We start from the raw sequence: 21,543 nt of genomic DNA, 5'->3' as shown, positions 1-21,543 counted from the left end.
AAAGTGATAATTAGCTTTGTGATATAAAACTATTGATAATCGATTAAGGGGGAAATTTAATTTGTCGTGGGATTTAACGCGGACTATTAGCTCCCGGGTTAAGAGCCCAGAGCTATTCAATTAATACCCATGGTTAGCCCTGAGGGTGTTCTTTACGTGGACTTCTGTTCGCAACTCAGGAGGCTCGGGGGGCTTACTGCGTGCCCTTCATGGGGATTTCTGTATGCATCCTCCTGAGTTGCGAACAGAAATCCACGTAAAGCGTGCAGACATAGGCTCCCTACTACTTTACAAAGCAAGGCTCACTTCTAGCTTACAAACCTAGACTCACTTTCAGCTTACAAACCAAGCACAATTTCTAGTTTTTAAATTCAGGCTCTCTACTAGTTTACTAATCTAGGCTCAGTGCATTTGAGGCCACAGTGAAAAGACAAGGCATTTGGCGGTGAGCATTTAGCCTATTTAGTAAATGTATTTGAAACTTAGAACATTTTGCTGTATTCACAATGATTTAAGCAACACAAACCCTTAGTCCAGCTGTCATTGATGCTGCCCGGTCAGTACACTGAGGGCCGTCAGCCTGTACAGCCATGGCCAAAAGTTTTGAGAATGACACAAGTTTTGGTTTTCACAAAGTTTGCTGCTTCAGTGTTTTTAGACCTTTATGTCAGATGTTACTATGGTATACTGAAGTAAAATTACAAGCATTTCATAAGTGTCAAAGTCTTTTATTGACAATTACATTAAGTTTATGCAAAGTGTCAATATTTGCAGCGTTTGACCCTTCTTAGTCAAGACCTCTGCAGTTCGCCCTGGCATGCTGTCAATCAAATTCTGGGCCACATACTGACTGATGGTCGCACCCATTCTTTCCTAATCCATGCTTGGAGTTTGTCAGAATTTGTGGGTTTTTGTTGTCCACCCGCCTCTTGAGGATTGACCACAAGTTCTCAATGGGATTAAGGTCTGGGGAGCTTCCTGGCCATGGACTCAAAATTTCGATGTTTTGTTCCCTGAGTCACTTAGTTATCACTTTTGCCTTATGGCAAGGTGCTCCCTCATGCTGGAAAAGGCATTGCTTGTCACCAAACAGTTCTTGGATGGTTGGGAGAAGTTGCTCTTGGAGGATGTTTTGGTACCATTCTTTATTCATGGCTGTGTTCTTAGGCAAAATTGTGAGTGAACCCACTCCCTTGACTGAGAAGCAATCCCACACATGAATGGTCTCAGGATGCTTTACTGTTGGCAGGACATGGCGCTCACCTTTCTTCTCCGGACAAGCAGTTTTCCAGATGCCCCAAAAAATCTGAAAGGGGATTCATCAGAGAAAATAACTTTACCCCAGTCCTCAGCAGTCCAATCCCTGTACCTTTTGCAGAATATCAGGCTGTCCCTGATGTTTATTTCGGAGAGAAGTGGCTTCTTTGCTGCCCTTCTTGACACCAGGCCTTCCTTCCAAAAGTCTTCACCTCACTGTGTGTGAAGATGCACTCACACCTGCCTGCTGCCATTCCTGAGCAAGCTCTGCACTGGTAGTGCCCCAACCAACCCCGCAGCTGAATCAACTTTAGGAGACTGTCTTTGCGCTTGCTGGATGTTCTTGGGCGCCCTGAAGCCTTCTTCACAATTATTGAACCTGTCTCCTTGAAGTTCTTGATGATTTGATAAATGGTTGATTTAGATGCCATCTTACTAGCAGCAATATCCTTGCCTTTTGGTGCAAAGCAATGATGACTGCACATCTTTCCTTGCAGGTAACCATGGTTAACAGAGGAAGAACAATTATTTCAAGCTCCACCCTCCTTTTAAAGCTTCCAGTCTGTTATTCTAACTCAATCAGCATGACAGAGTGATCTCCAGCCTTGTCCTCGTCAACATTCTCACCTGTGTTAACGAGAACATCACTGACATGATGTCAGCTGGTCCTTTTGTGTCAGGGCTGAAATGCAGTGGAAATGTTTTTGGGATTAAGGGCCTGATTCAGAGCCGGACGCTTTGACAGAGCGCTCGCTCTGAATCAGGGCCGTCCCTCTGGTTTTTTTTAGAGTGGCCTCCTGGCCGCTCGCATAGCTGTGGGTGACCACACACAGCTATAGCGAGCGGCCACGAAGATGGTCGCGTTGGTCAAGACCATCGCGACCATCGGGCTTGCGACGAGACCCTTGTGGTAGGGTCTCATTGCCGCAAGCCCTAGAGTGCTTTCAGCTCTATCAGAGCCTAAAGCACTCCCACTGACATCACTTTGGTACGAGACCCAGAGCGACGGCTTGCCCGTCGCTATCCGGGTCTCACGCATGCGCACGACGGAGCTGGCTCCGTCGTGCGCATGCACACTGGACCGACATCGACCCGCTTGTGAGCGCTCAGCGCTCACGAGCGTGTCTGAATCAGGCCCTAAGTTCATTCTCATGGCAAAGAGGGATTTTGCAATTAATTGCAATTCATCTGATCACTCTTCATGACATTCTGGAGTATATGCAAATTGCCATCATAAAAACTGAAGCAGACTTTGTGAAAACCAATACTTGTGTCATTCTGAAAACCTTTGGCCATGGCTGTACATCCCTGCTGCTATATATGTTATTTTGCACTCTCTCTCTTTTTTTTTGTGGGATTGTACAGTGACATAGTCTTTTAGCACTTACAGTATGTACCCATTACTATGGCTCCTTTAATGTTGAAAGTTAAAATTGTGATGTTTACATACATTGTATTTACTTCTTTCTTTTAGTATCAGAGCATGACCAGAGCTTTGAGGTGACCATGACTGCTACCACAGAAGTGGCAGATGATGACATTAATGAAGAATCTGTAACTCAGATCCAGGTAAAATAAGACATTCCACCCTTTTAACTATATCTCTCCCATGTTGATAACAATTGTCCTAGAATTCTGAAGCATTTAACAGTGAGCAAAATGCGAGTTGGGATGGCAACAATATAAATAATTCTTTATTCAAATTGATCTATCCAACATCTATATTCCTGGCTTTTTCTATTCAGCCATGCTAATTCTAGCACTTCATAGGTATGGTACAAAACAAGATGATATAAATAATATGGGGTAGATTTGAGTTAACCAAACACTTGGGGGAAATGTAATGGGGTCCGATTTAGCAAAGGTGTAGATTTTGCAGTAAGATTCATATCAGCATATTTTTCTAAAGGCTAAAGCAGTATGTTTTTATTGCTTTGGGGCCCAAAGTTGGAAGCACACAGGGCCTGATTCAGAGCCGAACGCTCTGACCAGAGCGCTCGCTCTGAATCAGTGCCCTCCTCCATGAAAATGGAGCGGCCTCCTGGCCGCTCGCATAGCTGTGGGTGACCACCCACAGCATATGCGAGCGGCCAAAAAGATGGTCGCGATGGTCAAGACCATCGCGACCATCGGACTTGCGACGGAGACCCTGTGGTAGGGTCTCCCTGCCGCAAGCCCTGGAGTGATTTTGGCTCTATCAGCCAAAATCACTCCCACTGACATCACTAGTGATGTCAGTGGGGCCGGCTTCAATCAACATCGACAGCACGCCCCCTTTGGTGCGAGATCCGGAGCGATGGTGAGCCCGTCACTTGCCGGGTCTCGCGCATGCGCACGACGGAGCTCCCTCCGTCGTGCGCATGCACAGTGGGGAACATCGACCCGCTTGCGAACGTCCTGCCGCTCGCGAGCGGGTCTGAATGACCACCACAGTTCTCTAAACTATCATTGTATGCTGTAGCATTAAGCTTTCCCTTCTCTGAAATGAAAGGGCCCAGGCCAAACCACAAAAAACCACAAAAAAACAGCCCAGACCATTATTCCTCTTCTACTAACCTCTACAGTTGACAGTATACCTTTGGGCAGGATGTGTCCTCCTTACAACACTCCATCTGATGTTTGATGTTGCGCATGGTGATCTGAGGCTTGTGTGTTCATCTGTTTGGTCATGGAAACCCAATCCATGAAGCTTCCAATTAAAAATTCTTAGTGCTATTTTGCAACTGAGCCCTTTATCCTTCAAAATTCGATAGTAATGTTCTGTGATCTTGCGTGGCCTACTGCTTTAAGACTGAGCAGTTGTTGCTCCTAGGCATTTTCTCATCATAGTAGTAGCATTTACTTTACAGTTGATGGAGGCAGCTCTAGAAGGGGAGACATTTGGTGAGGGCTCCCATTGCCAATAATGATGGCTCTTCTGCTGCCCATTGTGTGTCATCCGCATTCCCACCTAGCTGCTCTTTATTTCTCCAGAGCAGGAGATGGAGGTCCCAGAACATGATATGCCCTCTAAACACACAGCCTGAAAAAAAGGGGGATAGGGAAAGGGAGAACTGAGGAAGGGTATTTTGCAGAGAGAATATTTTCTGTATACATAACTCCACATCAGTGGCGTAACTAGGGTATTTAGAGCCCAGGTCAAGATGAAAAATAGAGCAACCACCATGTGCCTGCACAGAAAGTGGGTGTGGTCACATGTCACAGGGGGCGTGGCCACTGAAAATGGGGCTTGTCAACATGACATACCCCTGTTTCTCGTCATTCTGGGAACATTCCTTTTCGTGCCCTCAGTAGTAGTGCCCCTTATGCAATGCTCCAAGTGGTAGTGCCCCTTATGCAATACCCCCTGTTGTAGTGCACATTATGCAGTGCCCCTCATGCAATGTCCCCTGTAGTAGTGCCCCCTGTTGTAGTGCACATTATGCAGTGCCCCCAGTAGTGCACCTTACGCAGTGCCCAATATATAGTGCCCCCAGTAGTGCCCAATTTATAGTGCATCCAGTAGTTCCCCTTATACAATGACCCTTATGCAGTGCCCCATTTGTGCTCAATATATAGTGCCCCCAGTAGTGGCCAATATATAGTGCCCCCTATGCAGTGCCCAATATACAGGGCCCCCAGTAGCAGGCCTTTGACATAAAACACACAATATTATACTTAACGGAATCCCTGCTCCTGCGCCTGCCGCTGTCTGCTGCTCATTGTCCCGCTCGGCACTATGGGAGAGACGTCATGATATCTCTCCCTTCACCCAGTGTGGGAGCCAGAAGGCGGAGCTCATGAGTGAGCTCCAGCCCTGCTCCTGCCCTGGGTGCTGCAGCCAATAAGAGTCTCTGACTCTTATTTGCTGCAGTGCTAAAACAAACACACCGCTGCCGCCGTGTTTGTTTTAATAAGTAGTGAAGCAAACCGCATATGACCTTGACTGCGGCCTACAGTGCCAACGGCACCCAGGGCATGTGCCCTGCTCGACTCCCCCCCACCTTACGCCACTGCTCTACATAGATACACCAAACCCTTACCAACTCTTTGCTATTAGCAGGATGTTTTCTTTTCTTCAAATGCTTCACCAGTTTTTCATTGAGACTATATTTTGTAGTTGTGGCCAAACAGTTATATTTTGGATTCATCAGTCCACAGCATGGTGTTTCAGGAAGTTTCTGGGATTTTAATTAATGTTTTACGTACTTCGGACATTTATATGATGAGGTCATAGGAAATATGTACTTCTGACAACTCATCATTTAGATCATTTTTGTGTAGGCAAATCATTAATGTGGCCCACTACTCCAGTGTCAGCTAACCTATTTCAAGTGATATGTGGGTTCTCCTTTGCATTTGTCACCAGTTTATAAGAAGTTCTATCAGAAATATTTCTGGGACTTCAAGATCTCAACTTTCAACAGTTCTCCTTAACTACCATTTCTTAATAATGTTTCTGACAGTGAAACTTCCAAACTCGAAGCTGTTAGGTTTAATATGACTATCACATTAAATGAGGGACTACTTTTTTATTTATTTTACACAAGATAGGGGAGATATGGGCTTTATATTCTCTGCCCCCAATGTGTGGCAAATGTTATGTTTTGTGTACTGTTTTAGTCATTGTCTGGTGATCACCAGACAAAAACTATTAAGTGGGCACATCATTTGAAAGAGGAGACCCCCCTCTTTCATACAATTGTACACCCATGCATGTGTGGACCAGTATGGAAATATGGGGTAGATAGGGCACATTGTGCCCTTCCCCATCTATGGAAAACTATTGTTTTTTGTAGCATTGGGTGATTTTGTCTGGTGATAACAGGAGCTGATAAGTGGCCATATCATTTTAAAGAGGGGACTTGCATCTTTGATATGTGGGTCTCGTAATCTTTGCAAGTGTTATTATGAGCTTGGAAAATATAGAGCAAATCGGTAATAGCTCACTGGTTGCTTCTAATCCCGACGCTGAAAAAATGATTATTAATTGTGTTATTTACCAATTATACCGCCGGCCACAGGCAAGCTAGTTGCTACTAAATACACAACAGAAAAAATACTCACAAGGGAGCGCTATAATAAAAAGTTACAAATTTAATAAAACATGATTGTTAGGATACATTTTACACCTTACATATAATAAAACCACTTAATATGGCCAATGATAATTTAAATAAATAAAAAACAAGTATAGAATAGAGCAGAATAGCCTCAAGAAGAACAAATATAAAGTCCACTATGCCTTTAGAAATCCGTTTAAAATGCGGTGATCCACTTTGCAAATTAACGTGTACATTTATCCAGGTATACAATATAAGGATCAATAAGCCCCAATGCTGGCTTTTCAAGCGCAACCTCCTCACCGTGAATCAACCTCACCACCTTGCAGATTTCGATCCCCAGTACTCTGTCCCAGAGTAGCAGCGGTGGGAGGACAATACCTCAGTGACTTACACTCCCCGTGAGATGTACACACATCCACCTGATGTTGAAGATGGAGCTGTGTCAGTGGGAGCAACACATCATTGGCCGGTGTTTAGGGAGGGAGACGCAGATGGAATAGCGTAATAGGTCCAAATTGCTTGTATCCACGCGGTACTGATTGTTCACATATAAACCGCTGGAATCTGTGGCAATAGTGGGCAAGCAAAGAAACTGTTACACGTTTATAACAGAGAAACCAGTTAAGTACTTATCCACAGGCTTGCCCACTATTGCCACAGATTCAGGATCCCGTGGATGCAAGCAATTTGGATCTATTACGCTACGGGCGGCATTCCGGTATGTTAACCGCAACCCCAAAAAAGAACCTATATTAAAACACATAAATAAGTTTATACTGCAGCAGCCTTTAAATCTAGAGATGCATGTATCTTTGAGTTCACCCATTGGAAACCATATAATTCCTTCAGTGTCTTTCAGTTAATGAATTTCTGCACATGCGTCTAAGTTGCGCCAGGCATGCGTCCCGATTGGCTCCGTGCAGAGTTACAGTTATAGTTTCTGGCGCATGTAGAGATAAGTGTAGTGTGAATATAGTGGGTCCTGGGTGGTGACTGGGAAGTGGATAGAATTGCACACAAACATGGTCCGTTCAAAGGGCGTGTTATGGAAGTGTTACGGGCGTATCAGTGAAAGCAGCTGCCTACATAGACACACATATAAGAAGCCATACACGAATGAAGGAACTTCACCTGCCATAGAGCTGGTTCAAGTTTCGATGGTGTGTTGGTTGCGCCTAAGATTGCACCCATCGATATTACAGCGTGTACGGATACTGCTAGTGAACATCGCCAATAGATGTTGCTGTGTACAACCCCAACAGTGAACTCTGCAAAGACAAGTTCCCTAACATTCTGTGTTTCAGATCGATTTTATATGTAGATATATAATGATAATTTGTTTAAATAACATGTAATGTGATTAATAAAAGAGATGATAGATTGGTGTTGTGTGTGACATAATGATAATTCCAAAGCTGAGGATATCTAAATTAAAACAAATGTAAGCCCTGAGGGGGTAGAGAACCTGTGCCCTTTTGCCAAAAAGCTTCCCATTGTAGATGTAATTTAGAACAAGCTATGTCTTTTTTTTAGTGGTAGTAGTTAGCCAGATCCAATAAAATGAAAATATGGGCGATATGTGGGCTTTTAAAAAAAAAAAAACAATAATAATGCACGACAATAGGTTTATCAGTTTTACTTTCAGTTACTGAATTTTTTTTTTCTCCTTTTAAGATCCTCCAAAATGAACAACTTGCTGACCTCTCTCCTGGAGGCAATGATGAGGTGTCAGCAGTCAGTCGTGCCTGGTTTACTAGCAAAGAAGACAAAGATTCTCTCACCAACAAAGGTATAGATTTAAAGTGTATAGCAATTCTCTAACACCAGTTTACTTTCAATGTGCTAGGGCAGATGTATTGCACTAAGAAAGTGTCCTGGTTATAAAACCCTTCTCACTTACAGATCAATAACTGCACCACTAGAATATAGGCCCATCCTCTTAAATGAACAGGAAGTAGTTAAATAGCTGTTTCTATCCCAGTAAATTCTTGTCCCTTACAGAGGGCAGGAGCAGTGGGCTTCCTCCATTATTTTTGTACATATAGTGAGGCCAACCTCTCGCTCACCTGCGAAGCATATGTCAATGCGAAGCAGGCTAAGTGCGCTTGGAGGGCGAGCTTTTGGATACAGGTTGTGGCAATCTGTGTTGGCAGATCTTTGAGGCCCAGCATGCCTCATGCTGCCTTAATATGCTGAGCTGAGGGTGTTCACAGACTGGTGGAAGAATCAACTCTCCCCATCTGACTTGAACCAACCACACCCAGTGTATGGTTTATCTTGGATTTTGGTTCCCATCGCTGTGTTTTCTTTCCATAGATGTAAACTTACCACCCAGAAACAGTAATCTTAGCATTAACGCAATGTAAATGTGTATGTAGGAAGATCAGACTTTTATAAAAATAAAAAAAAAACATAATTTTGTTACCGTTGTACAGATTAGAAGATTACTGACAAAGCCCCTACTTTAATGACAAATTTGAAGGGTAGATTTGATGTTATGTACAAAGCACAGAACCACCTCTTCCAAGTCAGACCAGGGAATTTCTATGTCTTGGTTGGCCGAATGGAAGGATGCAGATCTTATAATCTAAGGAATTAAAGGAAGACTACTTGGAGGAAGATTAATCATATTAAACAAAAAGAGGACAGGTATAGGCCAGGTGAATGTGCTGTGCCGCTAAAATGATACCAGAAAAGGTATTTCCAATGCAAAGAACAATCCACAATATATTTACAACTCAAAGGACATATTCAGAAAAGAATGCACCAAGGCATGGTTGGCCTGTTTCCAAGCAGACGTTGGCCAGATGGATCCGTCAGGCTTATATGGCTAGTGCTCGGCCTCTGCCTGTTTCCATCTCTGCGCACACTACGCTCTCAGTGGGAACATCTTGGGCTGCCTGCAGAGGTGCTTCTGCGTTGCAGCTACTTGGTCCACGGTACACACATTGGTACTGTTTTACCATTTTGACACTTTTGCGGCCTCGGATTCAAGGTTTGGCTGCAGGGTTCCCGGCACTCTCCCAAACGGGAGGGAAGCTTTAAGACGTCCCCAGTGTAGTTCCAGTGTGCCCTAGTGGATGAAGGAGAAAACAGAATTTTGGTACTTAATGATAAATCCATTTTTCCGATTCCATAGGGGACACTGGATGACTGCCCAGCACTGCAATACCTGCCATTGATCAGTTATTTTCTGATTGCGGTGCTGCATTTTATTGTCTGTAGTGTGTTTGTATAGTTTTCTTTCTGCTTTGGTCTTTGGAATGTTTACGTGTGGGTACCTCCTTCTTGGTTTTCTTCCTGTTGTCTAGCTTTCTGTCTACACTCGGGCTCAGTTTCTCTAACTAGGGCTGATGGGGCATAGAGGGGAGGAGCCAGTCACTCTTCTAAATACATTTTAAGTGCAGGCTCCACAACCATCGTCTATAACCCAGTGTCTTAAGCTCCAGTGTCCCCTACGGAATCGGAGAAATGGATTTATCAGTAAGTACAAAAATCCTGTTCTTTGCGTGTAGCCCACAAATGCTGGACAGGTTTATTTTTTTACTGAAATTTAGATTTCAGTTTTGACACACCCCTCTAAAATCTAAATCTGCCCCACCTGCAGTGCAACATGTTTTTGTCAAGGTGCAAAGTTACTCCTTTTTTTGCTTTGCTCCCAACTCTGAATCAATCCCTGTGTCTCTATTAGATATGGACCACCAAATCGATTCATAGCTTGTCTCCATGCTGTGTATTGTCAGCGGCAGTCATTGCAGGCAGTTCCTCCTTGATTCCCTGATCAAAACACTTGTCCCCCCTTCCTTTCTCCTGTGATGAGGTTATCTCAGTGTTATCTAGGTAACACTCGCTCCTGGCTATAGGCATAAGAGGTGACTGACCGTACTCCGTTTACTGGCAGGATGCATTGTGCTGTACAAATATTTTCCCTTTTTTTGAAGGTCACAGATGGAAACAAGGCATGTGGTCTAAAGAGGAAATTGCAATCTTAATGAGCAACATTGACCGTTACTTAAAGGTATGGATTCATTCGTAGGATTGAAGAGTTAACACCTAATCATCTGGCTTTGGAGTGGCATATTGCATAGATTCTATAGTGGTGTACAATCCATCAGTCACAGCTGCCTGTGTACAACTTGCATCTCAAACATAATATTCCCATGCAGGTGATTAAGATTGAGTAACCCAGAAATATTTGCTGTCAAATCAATATTACTCACATCAATGTTTTACTGCATAAAAGACCTGTTTATGAAGATAGACTGCATGCAGCACCACCCACATCTTTGTAAAAAGCACTGTAGCCTGGTATATGTTTTTTGTTTAGTTTCCTGTCAAATGTCCTTGCTGATTTAGGCCCATGGCATTAAAGATGCAACCGAAATCATTTTTGAAATGTCAAAGGATGAAAGGAAAGACTTCTATCGGACGATAGCATGGGGTTTAAACCGTCCACTCTTTGCTGTGTACAGAAGAGTCCTTCGCATGTATGATGACAGGAACCATGTGGGAAAGTACGTGGCAAGCAGAACACTTATATCATGTAGATAACATAGTATACTACATTCTGTTTTACATGTCAACATTTTTAATTCCCAGCAGAAGTGGCACAGAGCAAAACCATAATTATGGTTTTGCTCTATTCCACTTCTGCTGGGAATTAAAATTTTTCGCACTGCTCATGCATATTTAGTTTATAGAAATATATTATTCTTTTGTTGTTTTATATTCTGTCCATTATCTATAAAAAATAACAGACTAAAATAAGAGATGATTTGTTGTTATTTATTCTCATAGTTACTTTGACAGATATAGAGAAATAGCAAAATGTATTTACCTAGCTTTTCTCAGAATGTTCAATCTGTTTTCATTAGGGGTAGGGAACATTTTTTTTTCACTACAATAGTGATTATGTCTGCATGATTCAGCTGTCCTAAGCATGCCAGAAGTAGTAAAGAGCATGAGGTATGTCGAGCACACAAGGATTGCAGAGGCTGAGGACAGAGGGCCTGAGTGTACCAGTGGATGGTGTGCACGCAACCGTCGCATTCATCAAGACCACCAGAAATTTAATTACCACTACTTTTAGCATGTGTAGGAAGCTAAGGAATATATTTACTAAAGTGCGGGTTTTTACTAGTAGCGGAGATGTTGCCAATTGCAACCAATCAGATTTTACTTTACATTTATCTAGCACCTTCTTGATAATAACTAGAATCTGATTGATTGCTATGGGTAACATCTTTACTTCTAAAACCCTGCACTTTAGTAAATATACCCCTCAGTGTGCAAATTGTGCCCACAATGGGTATAAATAATTGATAGTTTAGGTCAGTGGTAAGCAACTAGGTCATGCTGAAACTTTCCACAACAACTGAATTGCCACAGATTATCTAAAGATAGATTATGTGTTTTAAATGGACACACATGCTTTGTTTTTATTAAAATTTCCATTTAGTAGCATATTGAAATACAGATTTCCATAGAATGGACATGGAAGTAATTCTCCATAATTGTTAAATACAAAATCTGAGATTATTTTTATGCTGTTATCAGTGGATGTTGGCTGCTTATTATTATGTTTTTTTCTTGCAGATACACACATACTGAAATTGAAAGACTGAGAGAGTAAGTGCTACACACTGCATAAGGCGTTTCTTGAGGCAGATGTATGAAGCTCTCGGAAGTGATAAAGTGAAGAGTGATAAATGACCAACCAATCAGCTCCTAACTCATTTTTCAAACAAAGGGGCAGATGTATGAAGCTCTGGAAAGTGATAAAGTGGAGAGTGATAAACAACCAGCCAATCAGCTCCTAACTGTCATGTTACAGGCTGTGTTTGAAAAATGACAGTTGTAAGTTGAGTAGCTGGTGGTTTATCACTCTTCACTCTATAGGAGCATACACACAAGACGATATGCTCCCTGAGCGATATCGTCTAGTGTGTCCCTGGCAGGGTGTGCTCAATGTCGTTCATGACATTGAGCACAGCCGCTGAACGATATCATTAACGATATCGTTCAGCGACGGGCTCTCTCCCCCATTCCCCAGCATGCAGCAACCTGACAATATCGTCAGTTTGGCCTGCATGTTTGCCAGATGAACAATAAAGACGAACGACCTGCGGGAATACGCATAGTTGGTCGTTCGTCGTTATCATTCATCGTTTAGGTGAAAAAATGGACGATAAAGTGAACGATAATGATATTGTTATCATTCATTCCTCCACTTTAATCACCCAGTGTGTACGCACCTTATCACTTTCCATAGCTTCATACATCTGCCTCCAAGTCTTTTATGTGAAATCTAAGAAAGGGCACTTTATAGGTTTCATGGGCTGGAATTTTAGCTTGGTAGAAGGAAGATGTGAAGTACACTTGCAGTCTTCTATTATATGCTATTGATTTTATACTTGGAAAAGCATTACTATTTTTACTTGTCCATGTCCATAGTCCATTAAGCAATGCTTTCTGTTTGGACAATATAAAGCAGACTATTTTTCTTTTGTCTTCCTAAAGGTTACGTGTGAAGCATGGGAATGATTGGGCTACAATAGGAGCTGCTTTGGGCCGCAGTGCCTCATCTGTGAAAGATCGCTGTCGACTAATGAAAGAGACATGTAAAACAGGTGCAAACCCTGTTCAGATTAAATGTATCATTTTATTTATCTAATGCAATAAGCATAATAAATCTCCCCCCATTATTACCACCGGTCATTGAGATGGCAAGTTATTTTAGAAGATATTCTTATTTTCCCAAATATTTAAAAGAATATGTGCACAGTGTTGACTCTGGATGTTGGGTTCAACACAGGAAAGCAATGGGATGGATTAGTGGTACTGTAGCTACAGCAGGTGATAGGCATTTCACAGAAATAGAGTAAGATCCTTAGGAAGAGTAGTATTTATTGCTCATTAGTAATTTTTTTAAATGGCTGTTAAACATCACTAAAAGGTAGTGATTATACCACTTACGGACTAGAACAGATGGAATAAACCTAACATACTATGCGGTTTTTACTCACAGGTTAGGGAGTAATCCAGCCCATTGTTCCTTTAGCCAGTCCAAGTTGATTTACTCTGCGCTTTTTAACACTGTTAACATAACATAACTTTTAGGGGCATATTCAATTAGGTGCGAAAAGTCTGAAACTTTTCGTCTGGCGAGGTTTTCGCCGTAATCGCTGGTTTTCCATGCGGAAAAGAATCGCGCGCGTCCCCACTTATCCCCGTATTCATTTAGAAATCAGCAAAAACGGCACCCGGTGAATTCGGAGCTTGCGAAAAATACTGTAAAAAAATGGGGAAACAGCCTGTGCCCCCCGAAAAGCTGCACTAACATAGGGGATCACTATAGGGATGTACTAGTACCCCTAATAAAGCTAATCTATGTAATTAAGTTTTCTTAATTGCTTGCTATTAGCGTTTTTGCATAAGTGGTGAAGAATGCCATTAAGCAATGTTTATTCTTCAAAATAACTAGTTCCAGCAAATTTGGGGTACATGAAAATGGGTGCTAGCATATTTTGAAGTTGCTAATGTGAAGTTTTAAAAAACGTCAAAAATCCACCTGCCGCAAGCACCTGCAAACCAAAAAACACCTGCCGCATACTTGGGGACCCCCCTGGAGTCTATTTCGCTAGTTTTTAAGTTTGTCCCTAAAATTTGTTTGTTTTTTTCGTCCCCTTTTTCAAAGTAATTTTTTGGGGGGGTGTTAAGTATTTTACATTTTTTTTACACAGTTTGGCTATGGGGAACTGTCCCAGGGGAGCAGGGGGGTTCCCGCACGTTTGCACCCCAAAACCCCATTTCTGCACTTTTTTCCGCCAGGTTTCATAGACTAATCTTTTTCGCCTATTCCAATGCATTGACTTTCCGTACCGGCGAAAAGTCTTTGGAATTGAATACAGGGATAAGTTTTCGCCTGGCGAAATGACGTCACCGGTGAAATTTTTTTGCTGAAAACGGCTTTTTGCACCTAATTGAATATGCCCATTAGTGTGGTGGGGGTGTATTCCCACCATGGAAGGGGGAGGTGGAAATTGAGTAAGCTCACTAATAGCAAACCGTTCACATCCCCTTACAGACATTCCATTCATCCACACACCCCTTCTCTTTTGCCTTCTATTTCCATCTGTTTTCCCTTTTCATTATTTCACTTCTCTATTACCATCTTATCCTATGCTCTCTCTCTCTTCCCTTAAACACATTAGCCCCTTCCTCAGCATCATCATTACTCACTTAATCTCCTCCATCCCAAGGATACCCCCCCTCATCATTGATCACCTGATAATCCACCTATCAATGTGTCACAATCATTATTATCTTCATCATCATTATCACCACTCTGATCCCATCATCTCCCCTAGATTATATTAATCATAATTAACTCCTCTTTCCACATAGTCATCACTAACCCTAGTCCTCTTTATATCAATCATCATTGACCTCGGGGCAGAGGTTTTAAAGATTAAATCTCATAGCCCAGATTTAATGTCACCAGGGTGTAGAGAAGGCTGAGATGTCTTCTCATCCTGGTAGCATGTAAGCTGGGGGGAAGTACATCCTCTCCAGCACAATGTTAAATAGTGAAACGTTCTAGGCTGATTCACATACAAGATTTGTGAATTTGTCCAGACTTATTAATAAGGGGACAAGTGGCTGGATTACCTCCTCCAAAATATGTGCAGAATTACATAAAACGGTAGCAAAGCCCTATGTAAAGACATTCTGTATTCTAAGTGAGACTACAGTTTCTGGTGACCAAGTAACACGAGTAAGAATGTTCAGTAATGGCATGTTACTGACTGTAAGAGGAACCTCAAGACAAATTGCTAAAAACACTCCCCACAGACTAGGTGGCAGAGTTAGTCCATTCTGTCCCAACCTCATTCTCTTCAGTGCTGCCCTGAATCAAATCTGCTTGATCAGAGGGGAACTGATGTAAAAAGCCAAACCAAATGTTCTGAATCATCCAGGATACAACTCCCCAGGACTAAAATGCCATGGCTCAAATTCTTAGGTTCCATAGCAACCTGGTAGGTGTAGTTTGTAGGGACCTGCATTAGAGAACCATTGTGTTTGTCTTTTTTCTAGATACATGTTGTTTTGCTGTTCTAGTCTGTTTAATATATTAATTTTTAGTCCATTTATCTACTTTTTCAGGGAAATGGACTGATGAAGAAGAGCGACGGTTAACAGATGTTGTCCATGAACTTACTGGCACAGAAGCTGGGGATATAGTGACACAAGGAGTCTCCTGGGCATCAGTGGCAGAACGAGTGGGAACACGCTCAGAAAAACAATGTCGTTCCAAGTGGTTGAACTATTTGAATTGGAAGCAGAGTGGTGGAACACAATGGACCAAAGAAGATGAAATCAATTTAATTTTGAGGTTTGAATAATCCTCATTATTTGGATCCCATTTTCAACTAATATGAAATTCATATTGCAGATCCTTTCAACATTTATTATATCAAATTTACCACTTCGCAGCAAGCAGCCAAAACGCACATGGAATTGAACATGTCAAGTGTATGGGTGTAAGTCGTTTTTTACATGGGACAATGCACTTTCTTAGTAGTGCTGAGATGTTAGCAGCATATACTGTGGTGCTTCAGATATGCTGCCCTCAAAATTTTACCTACTACTTTATTTTGACTTAAATATGCTAGACCTAGCTTTATATGGTTCTGTCTTTGTTATTAACCTTATCATGTAACCTGTTGTTGGCTACATCACAACATGTCTATATAGGAATAATATTTATAGATTGAGTTGTGGAATGAGATAATGAGATTATGGAACAATGCAAAAACCTGTGGCTGAAAGCAGAGTCATTGATAACTTTATAAGAGCTAGGGAAAGGCCTGCAATAATAATATATTATTACTGTTTTCATGGGGAAATGCAAGGGCAGAAACATGAAAAGTGATTAGAAAAATGCTTCTAGTACTTGTCAAAAGATAGCATATAGAAGAACTGTATGTTATGCACATAGGGACTAAAACAAAGATGTTGTACCCCAAAATAAATGGCATATTTTGTCTCCCCAAAAAACAACAGCTAAAAGAAGTAGCTTGTGTTTTATGACACCACTGTTAACACCAAGTTAAGGGGGTTGTGTACACGGGACGTAATCAAAAGGTTGACAATGTTGACATCACATTGTCAAAATGTCTATAGGTAACATGTTGAAATGTTGACATTAGGGTTAGACATTAGAGGGAGTGGTAGGGATATTGGAGAAATACTCACCTGAACGCTGGAGGATAGGATGTCTGACTCGGAAGCCACAGTCCCATGACTGCCGGGAGCCGGAAGACGCCGATGGAGCCACTGCAACCATAGGAAGCAGGTAAGTCACCTTTGTGGCTCCAGGGACAATATGTCAACATTTCATCACTATCTACATGATGAATGTTGACATGGTCAACAATGACATTATAACAATGTAGAGATGATTAATGTGGACATTATGACTATCGATATATCCTATCCGACCTGTATACACAAGGGGGCATTTGAATAGAGGCAAACACATGTTTTTCTTAGAGAAAAGCAGTTACGGGTAAGGTGCGTCTTACACATTACAGTGTAATGGAGAAAAATATGATACTTATGTATTTTAAATCATTTATTTTAGAAAATTTGTATTATATTCTCATATCCCTTCTATGTTTTCTTTCAACACTAGAATAACAGAACTTGGCGTGTTGGATGAAAATGACATTAACTGGGATATATTGGCAGAAGGTTGGAGCAGTGTCCGCTCGCCCCAGTGGCTCAGAAGTAAATGGTGGACAGTCAAGAGACAAATTGCAAACCACAAGGACGTGTCCTTTCCTGGTAATTTACATTAGTTAAAACCAGTGCCAGGAAATTCAGAGCCCTTGATTAAAACCACTTACAAGTCCTTCCTTTGTAGATGTATTTATAATATAGAATACTTCTACTACAGCTTTATGCAAACAAGATAAATGTTTTCACACAATAATTGTTAAGGATAACTATTTAGACTTGATTTACTTAACATAAACATTTAGTTATTTGGTTTAAAGGGGGCCATCCACTATAAGATCTGAAAACGACTGCACGATTACGACATTGTAATTGTGCAGTCGTTTGTCAGTCGTGTGATGTGCCTGCACTGAACGAGCAGACGTTCAGTGCAGGGTCATCCATCATCTGGAAACATGCTGAGCCTGACGATATCGTCAGGTTGACCAGCATGTTTGCACGATGATAGATGTCTAAAAGACCAAATTTTCAAACGATGTTTGAACGATTATCGAACGATTTTATCGTTATTGTTCAGTCGTTCAACTTTATCGTCTAGTGGCTACCCCCCTTAAGACCTTTACAATGTGCAGATACTAAAACTTGGTCCTAATCATTTTTTATTATTTTTGAAATCTTCATATGACATATCTGTATTTATGCACAGGTTATATGTAATTTTGGCTTGCAGGACCATATACTGTATGAGTCACCGTATGTTGTTGGTGTGTGTAATTCACTGTTTTATCGTAGAAACGTAATTCTGCAACTCTTGGACCACCAAATAATACACCAATATAGATTGATATTGCATTAGATAAATGGTATATTGCTCGGCAGGTGTGATTTTAGTATTATCATCTAGAGGGTACAGTATTTTAAGAAGAAACTCTGCTTCCATCCCTCACTACTTCTGTGCACCTCCTCATATAGTTTAGCACCTTCTGATAGGCGTTTAAATGCATTCACCTGGTTTTCTCCTTCATCCACTAGGGGACACTGGAGTTCAAGACAGTGGGGTATAGACGGTGGTAGAGCAGAGCCTGGCACTTTAAATAATCTAGAAGTGTGACTGGCTCCTCCCCCTCTATGCCCCATCAGCCCCAGTTTTTAGAATGTGCCCGAGAGAGCCAGTCGCACATCAGGCTGTCTCCAGTCTTTCTCATATATATTTTTAGCTATTATTACAAGCACTGAGGACAGGCAGGCTGCTTACTGTGGCAGTCTGCCTGCTACGTGGGAGCCGCTGGGAAGGGCACCATACGGCTACTGCAGCCTGTGTCCGGAGGGGGCACACATAATGGAGTCATCCGACCCTGCGAGGACCCGCCACTGTTGACACCGGCATGTGTCCGGGTTCCACGCCGCCCCCTCAGCTCAGCATCCCGGCCGCAGCAGTCCGTAAGTATGACCACTGCTCCTGATTAGCAGGAGCAGTGGACGTTACCTGGGCTCAGTGACATGCCGCTAGCGGTCACTGTTGAGCCCGCCATTTCAGCGGTGCCATTTGTAACTGAGCGTCTGTGGCTCAGCGTTAAGGCGGGCTCTCCCCCTCAGTGCTCTGCACTGCAGTGAGGTCAATGCAGCGCTGGCAGGCCGCAATCCGGGTCCTCCTCCCCAGATGGGGAGCAGGAGGGGTAGCCGCGGTAGGCGCGCTAAACGCCTGCCACTAGCGGGAGCTTCCCTGTACAAACTAATAATTGTAGCTGCGCCGGGGCTTGTAATGTAGAAGCTCCAGCGACGGCATTGACGGGGGCACTTGGACACCGCTTCAGTGCATGCACCGCGCACCCTAACAGAGCCGTTCAGCGGCTGTCTGTAATCACCGCGCCAGTGCTTAAAAGAACACCGGCGCCGGGTTGATCTCCCACGCGCCTGTTAGATGCCGCTACAGCGCGCCTGTCTGTACCTGCAATGTCCCTCCTCTTGTTACAGGAGGAGACGCTGCACCGCGGATTATAGAACAACGGCTTGCGAGTCAGTGCAAAGAATCATCTTAAGCACCGTGCGGAGGCCCGACATTCTCCATAACGGGAGCGCTGCGTCTGCCTTTTCAAAGGGCGAGCTAGTATACGCAGCTGATGCACAGTCAAAACTACAGCAGACCTGCTGGACATAGAGCAGTGTGGTTCTGCTATCATTGTTCTGTAACACAGATAATGGTTGGCATGACTGCCTTTCAGCGTTGACGTTGTGGGCTCAGATCCCACCGCAGCCCTTGCTGTGTGGAGTTTGTGTGTACTCCCTGTGCTTGCAGCACTACCTGAGGTTTCATAGTGTAGTGGTTATTACATCTGCTTTACAGGCAGCAGGTCCTGGGTTCAGTCCCCAGTGAAACCACCAAATAGCTATTAGCAGCTCTCATCTAAACTCAGGAGGAGACGCTGCATCCCGCAACTCCTGGCGGGGCTGAGCAGGATTCCCTATTGGCTAGTCTATAGCATAGGGCTAATAGCCTTAACGTTATACCAAATGCAGCTCCCCAATGTAGCACTGTATGACCGTCATGCCCTGCCATAGCAGCCTACGACCACCTGGGAATACCGGGAACTGTAAGCCTAGAACAACATCAGTTCTCTAATGAACCCTCTCCGGTCTAGCAGGAGAGATGTTCAGTTAATGAGGGGTTTTGCATCAGGAGCCTTGAATGCTTCCCCGTTTTCCTGGCACAGACCGGATTTACAACTACTCCGCTTTATGCAAAACCAGTAGGGGACAGCACGCTGCTAAAATATCCTGCCCTACGCAGTAGCAGAATGACGGCCACATGCGGCACATGAGCAGTCTCCCTGAGTGGAGGTAAGCCACGTGTGTGTATGTGTGTACATGTATGTGTGTATGTATATATATGAGTGTGTGTGTGTGTGTGTGTGTGTATATATATATATATATATATATATATATATACACACATATTTGTATGAGGTACGCGTATCCATATGTGGATATCGCTTCTTAGCCTTACCATAAGAGCAGAGGTAGGATCTGTTCTTATCAGTTTTATGTCTGATACCTAGCATATTGAAAGAAGGAGGCTGCGATTGGATGCTGGCTCTCCTGATGCGCTAGTTGGTACAATAACTCCGCTTTACACTATCTCTCCTTGGGGTTTGAGTTGTGTGTGTGTGTATATATTCATATATATATTTATGTATGTGTGTAGGTATGCCTATACTTCCACTATCATTAGGTTTACCTATAATTCCACGCATGCGAAAGCCGCCTGGGCTTACCAGAAGCTGTAGGCTAGTTCCATACATATTATATGGTGCTCTATAAACTAGTCATGTGATCCGGCTTACATAGTGATAGTCTTAGGCATTGCTTCCAGTATAGACCCTATACATGTCCTGGGGCCTTCTTGTATGTCCACACATGTATATAAAGATACGTACTTACACCCTCCTTGGGTTATAGTTCGGTTTCCGTCAGTCTATATCTACAGCGCCCTGTTCAGAGGACCTATTATTACTTGGTCGCAAACTTATTAGACACCCATTCCTTGTATGAATACTTGGGATGACAAACGCGTTATATGTCTAAGTACAGGTACCCTTAAGTACAGATACCCTTCTCAATATCAATTCTGGTACTCCATATTATTGTCTCCATATCTCAATAAAATTAGTCTCTAAGGGGCCCTTGTGTACACTTCATATCATGAAGGCCTAGAGCCACCTGCCGATATAAGTAGTGTCAGTTCTATTAATGGGGTTAGCAGCGCTGTGCTGACTGGAGTGTAACACTTTGCATACTCAGAGCGGTATTCCAGCGCTCCCTGCTTCCCTTCTAAGGACAGTAGTTATAGAACATACACAGGCTGGGGTGAATTTTGTCCTTGGGCTCCGTTCATTTCATGGCTCTTAATTATTGCTCATGTTCTTATTTATAAATATTACTGTCATCTCCTGCACGCAAGTAGTATAGCTTAGGTACTACCTGCAGCAGGGAGTGCTTTAGCGTGGGTCTCCTATGCCCTCCTCCTCCCACGCTGGGAGTGCTTCAGCGCAAACGGTAGGGATGCCTGTCACTGGATGACAGGAGTATAGTGATGGCTGGTTTGCTAGCAGAATGGGAACTAACCCAATCCCCTTTTATTTTTTAACTATAACACCGCGTTATGAGGTTCTCAGAGGGGCCAGTTATTCAGCTGGTGCACATCCCGGCTAGTAGCGCTGTGCTGACGAGACACAGTCCCGCCAATTGCAGCGCCTGCTATTACCCCCTGTCAGACTTCCCCTTGGAACTGCCTCACCGCATCTATCACAAAGGGTGCCTAGCTTCATCTAAAGTCTGAGCTACCTCATGGTATACTAGCTACCTTGCCTAAATGTATAGTATTAGCCACTGTTCTGGTGCTGCGGCCAGAACTTATGGTTATAGTATACCCTTCACTCAGGGTTATCTCTTTTTTTGCGTCCTTCCCCAGGCTTATGCCTCACATTGGCTCGCCTTTGAGAGG

At 43.0% G+C, this 21,543-nt stretch overlaps 1 protein-coding gene across 3 annotated transcripts in view; it reads left to right on the top strand.

Annotated features, from left to right (window-relative positions):
* Positions 1 to 21,543, top strand: part of DMTF1 (cyclin D binding myb like transcription factor 1) — an 89,968-nt gene that overhangs the window by 31,376 nt on the left and 37,049 nt on the right. For all 3 annotated transcript variants that reach the window (XM_088468788.1, XM_088468790.1, XM_088468789.1), the window contains 8 exons: positions 2,732 to 2,826; positions 7,977 to 8,091; positions 10,244 to 10,320; positions 10,659 to 10,816; positions 11,898 to 11,930; positions 12,822 to 12,931; positions 15,468 to 15,696; positions 16,999 to 17,150. In XM_088468788.1, coding sequence (XP_088324914.1) covers positions 2,732 to 2,826; positions 7,977 to 8,091; positions 10,244 to 10,320; positions 10,659 to 10,816; positions 11,898 to 11,930; positions 12,822 to 12,931; positions 15,468 to 15,696; positions 16,999 to 17,150 — 969 coding nt within the window. The remainder of the gene's footprint in view (positions 1 to 2,731; positions 2,827 to 7,976; positions 8,092 to 10,243; positions 10,321 to 10,658; positions 10,817 to 11,897; positions 11,931 to 12,821; positions 12,932 to 15,467; positions 15,697 to 16,998; positions 17,151 to 21,543) is intronic.

The sequence above is a fragment of the Taudactylus pleione genome, unplaced genomic scaffold (genome assembly GCF_031769625.1).
Source record: "Taudactylus pleione unplaced genomic scaffold, aTauple2 ptg000086l, whole genome shotgun sequence".
Classification (NCBI taxonomy): domain Eukaryota; kingdom Metazoa; phylum Chordata; class Amphibia; order Anura; family Myobatrachidae; genus Taudactylus; species Taudactylus pleione.
This window is presented reverse-complemented; position numbering and strand designations above follow the sequence as displayed.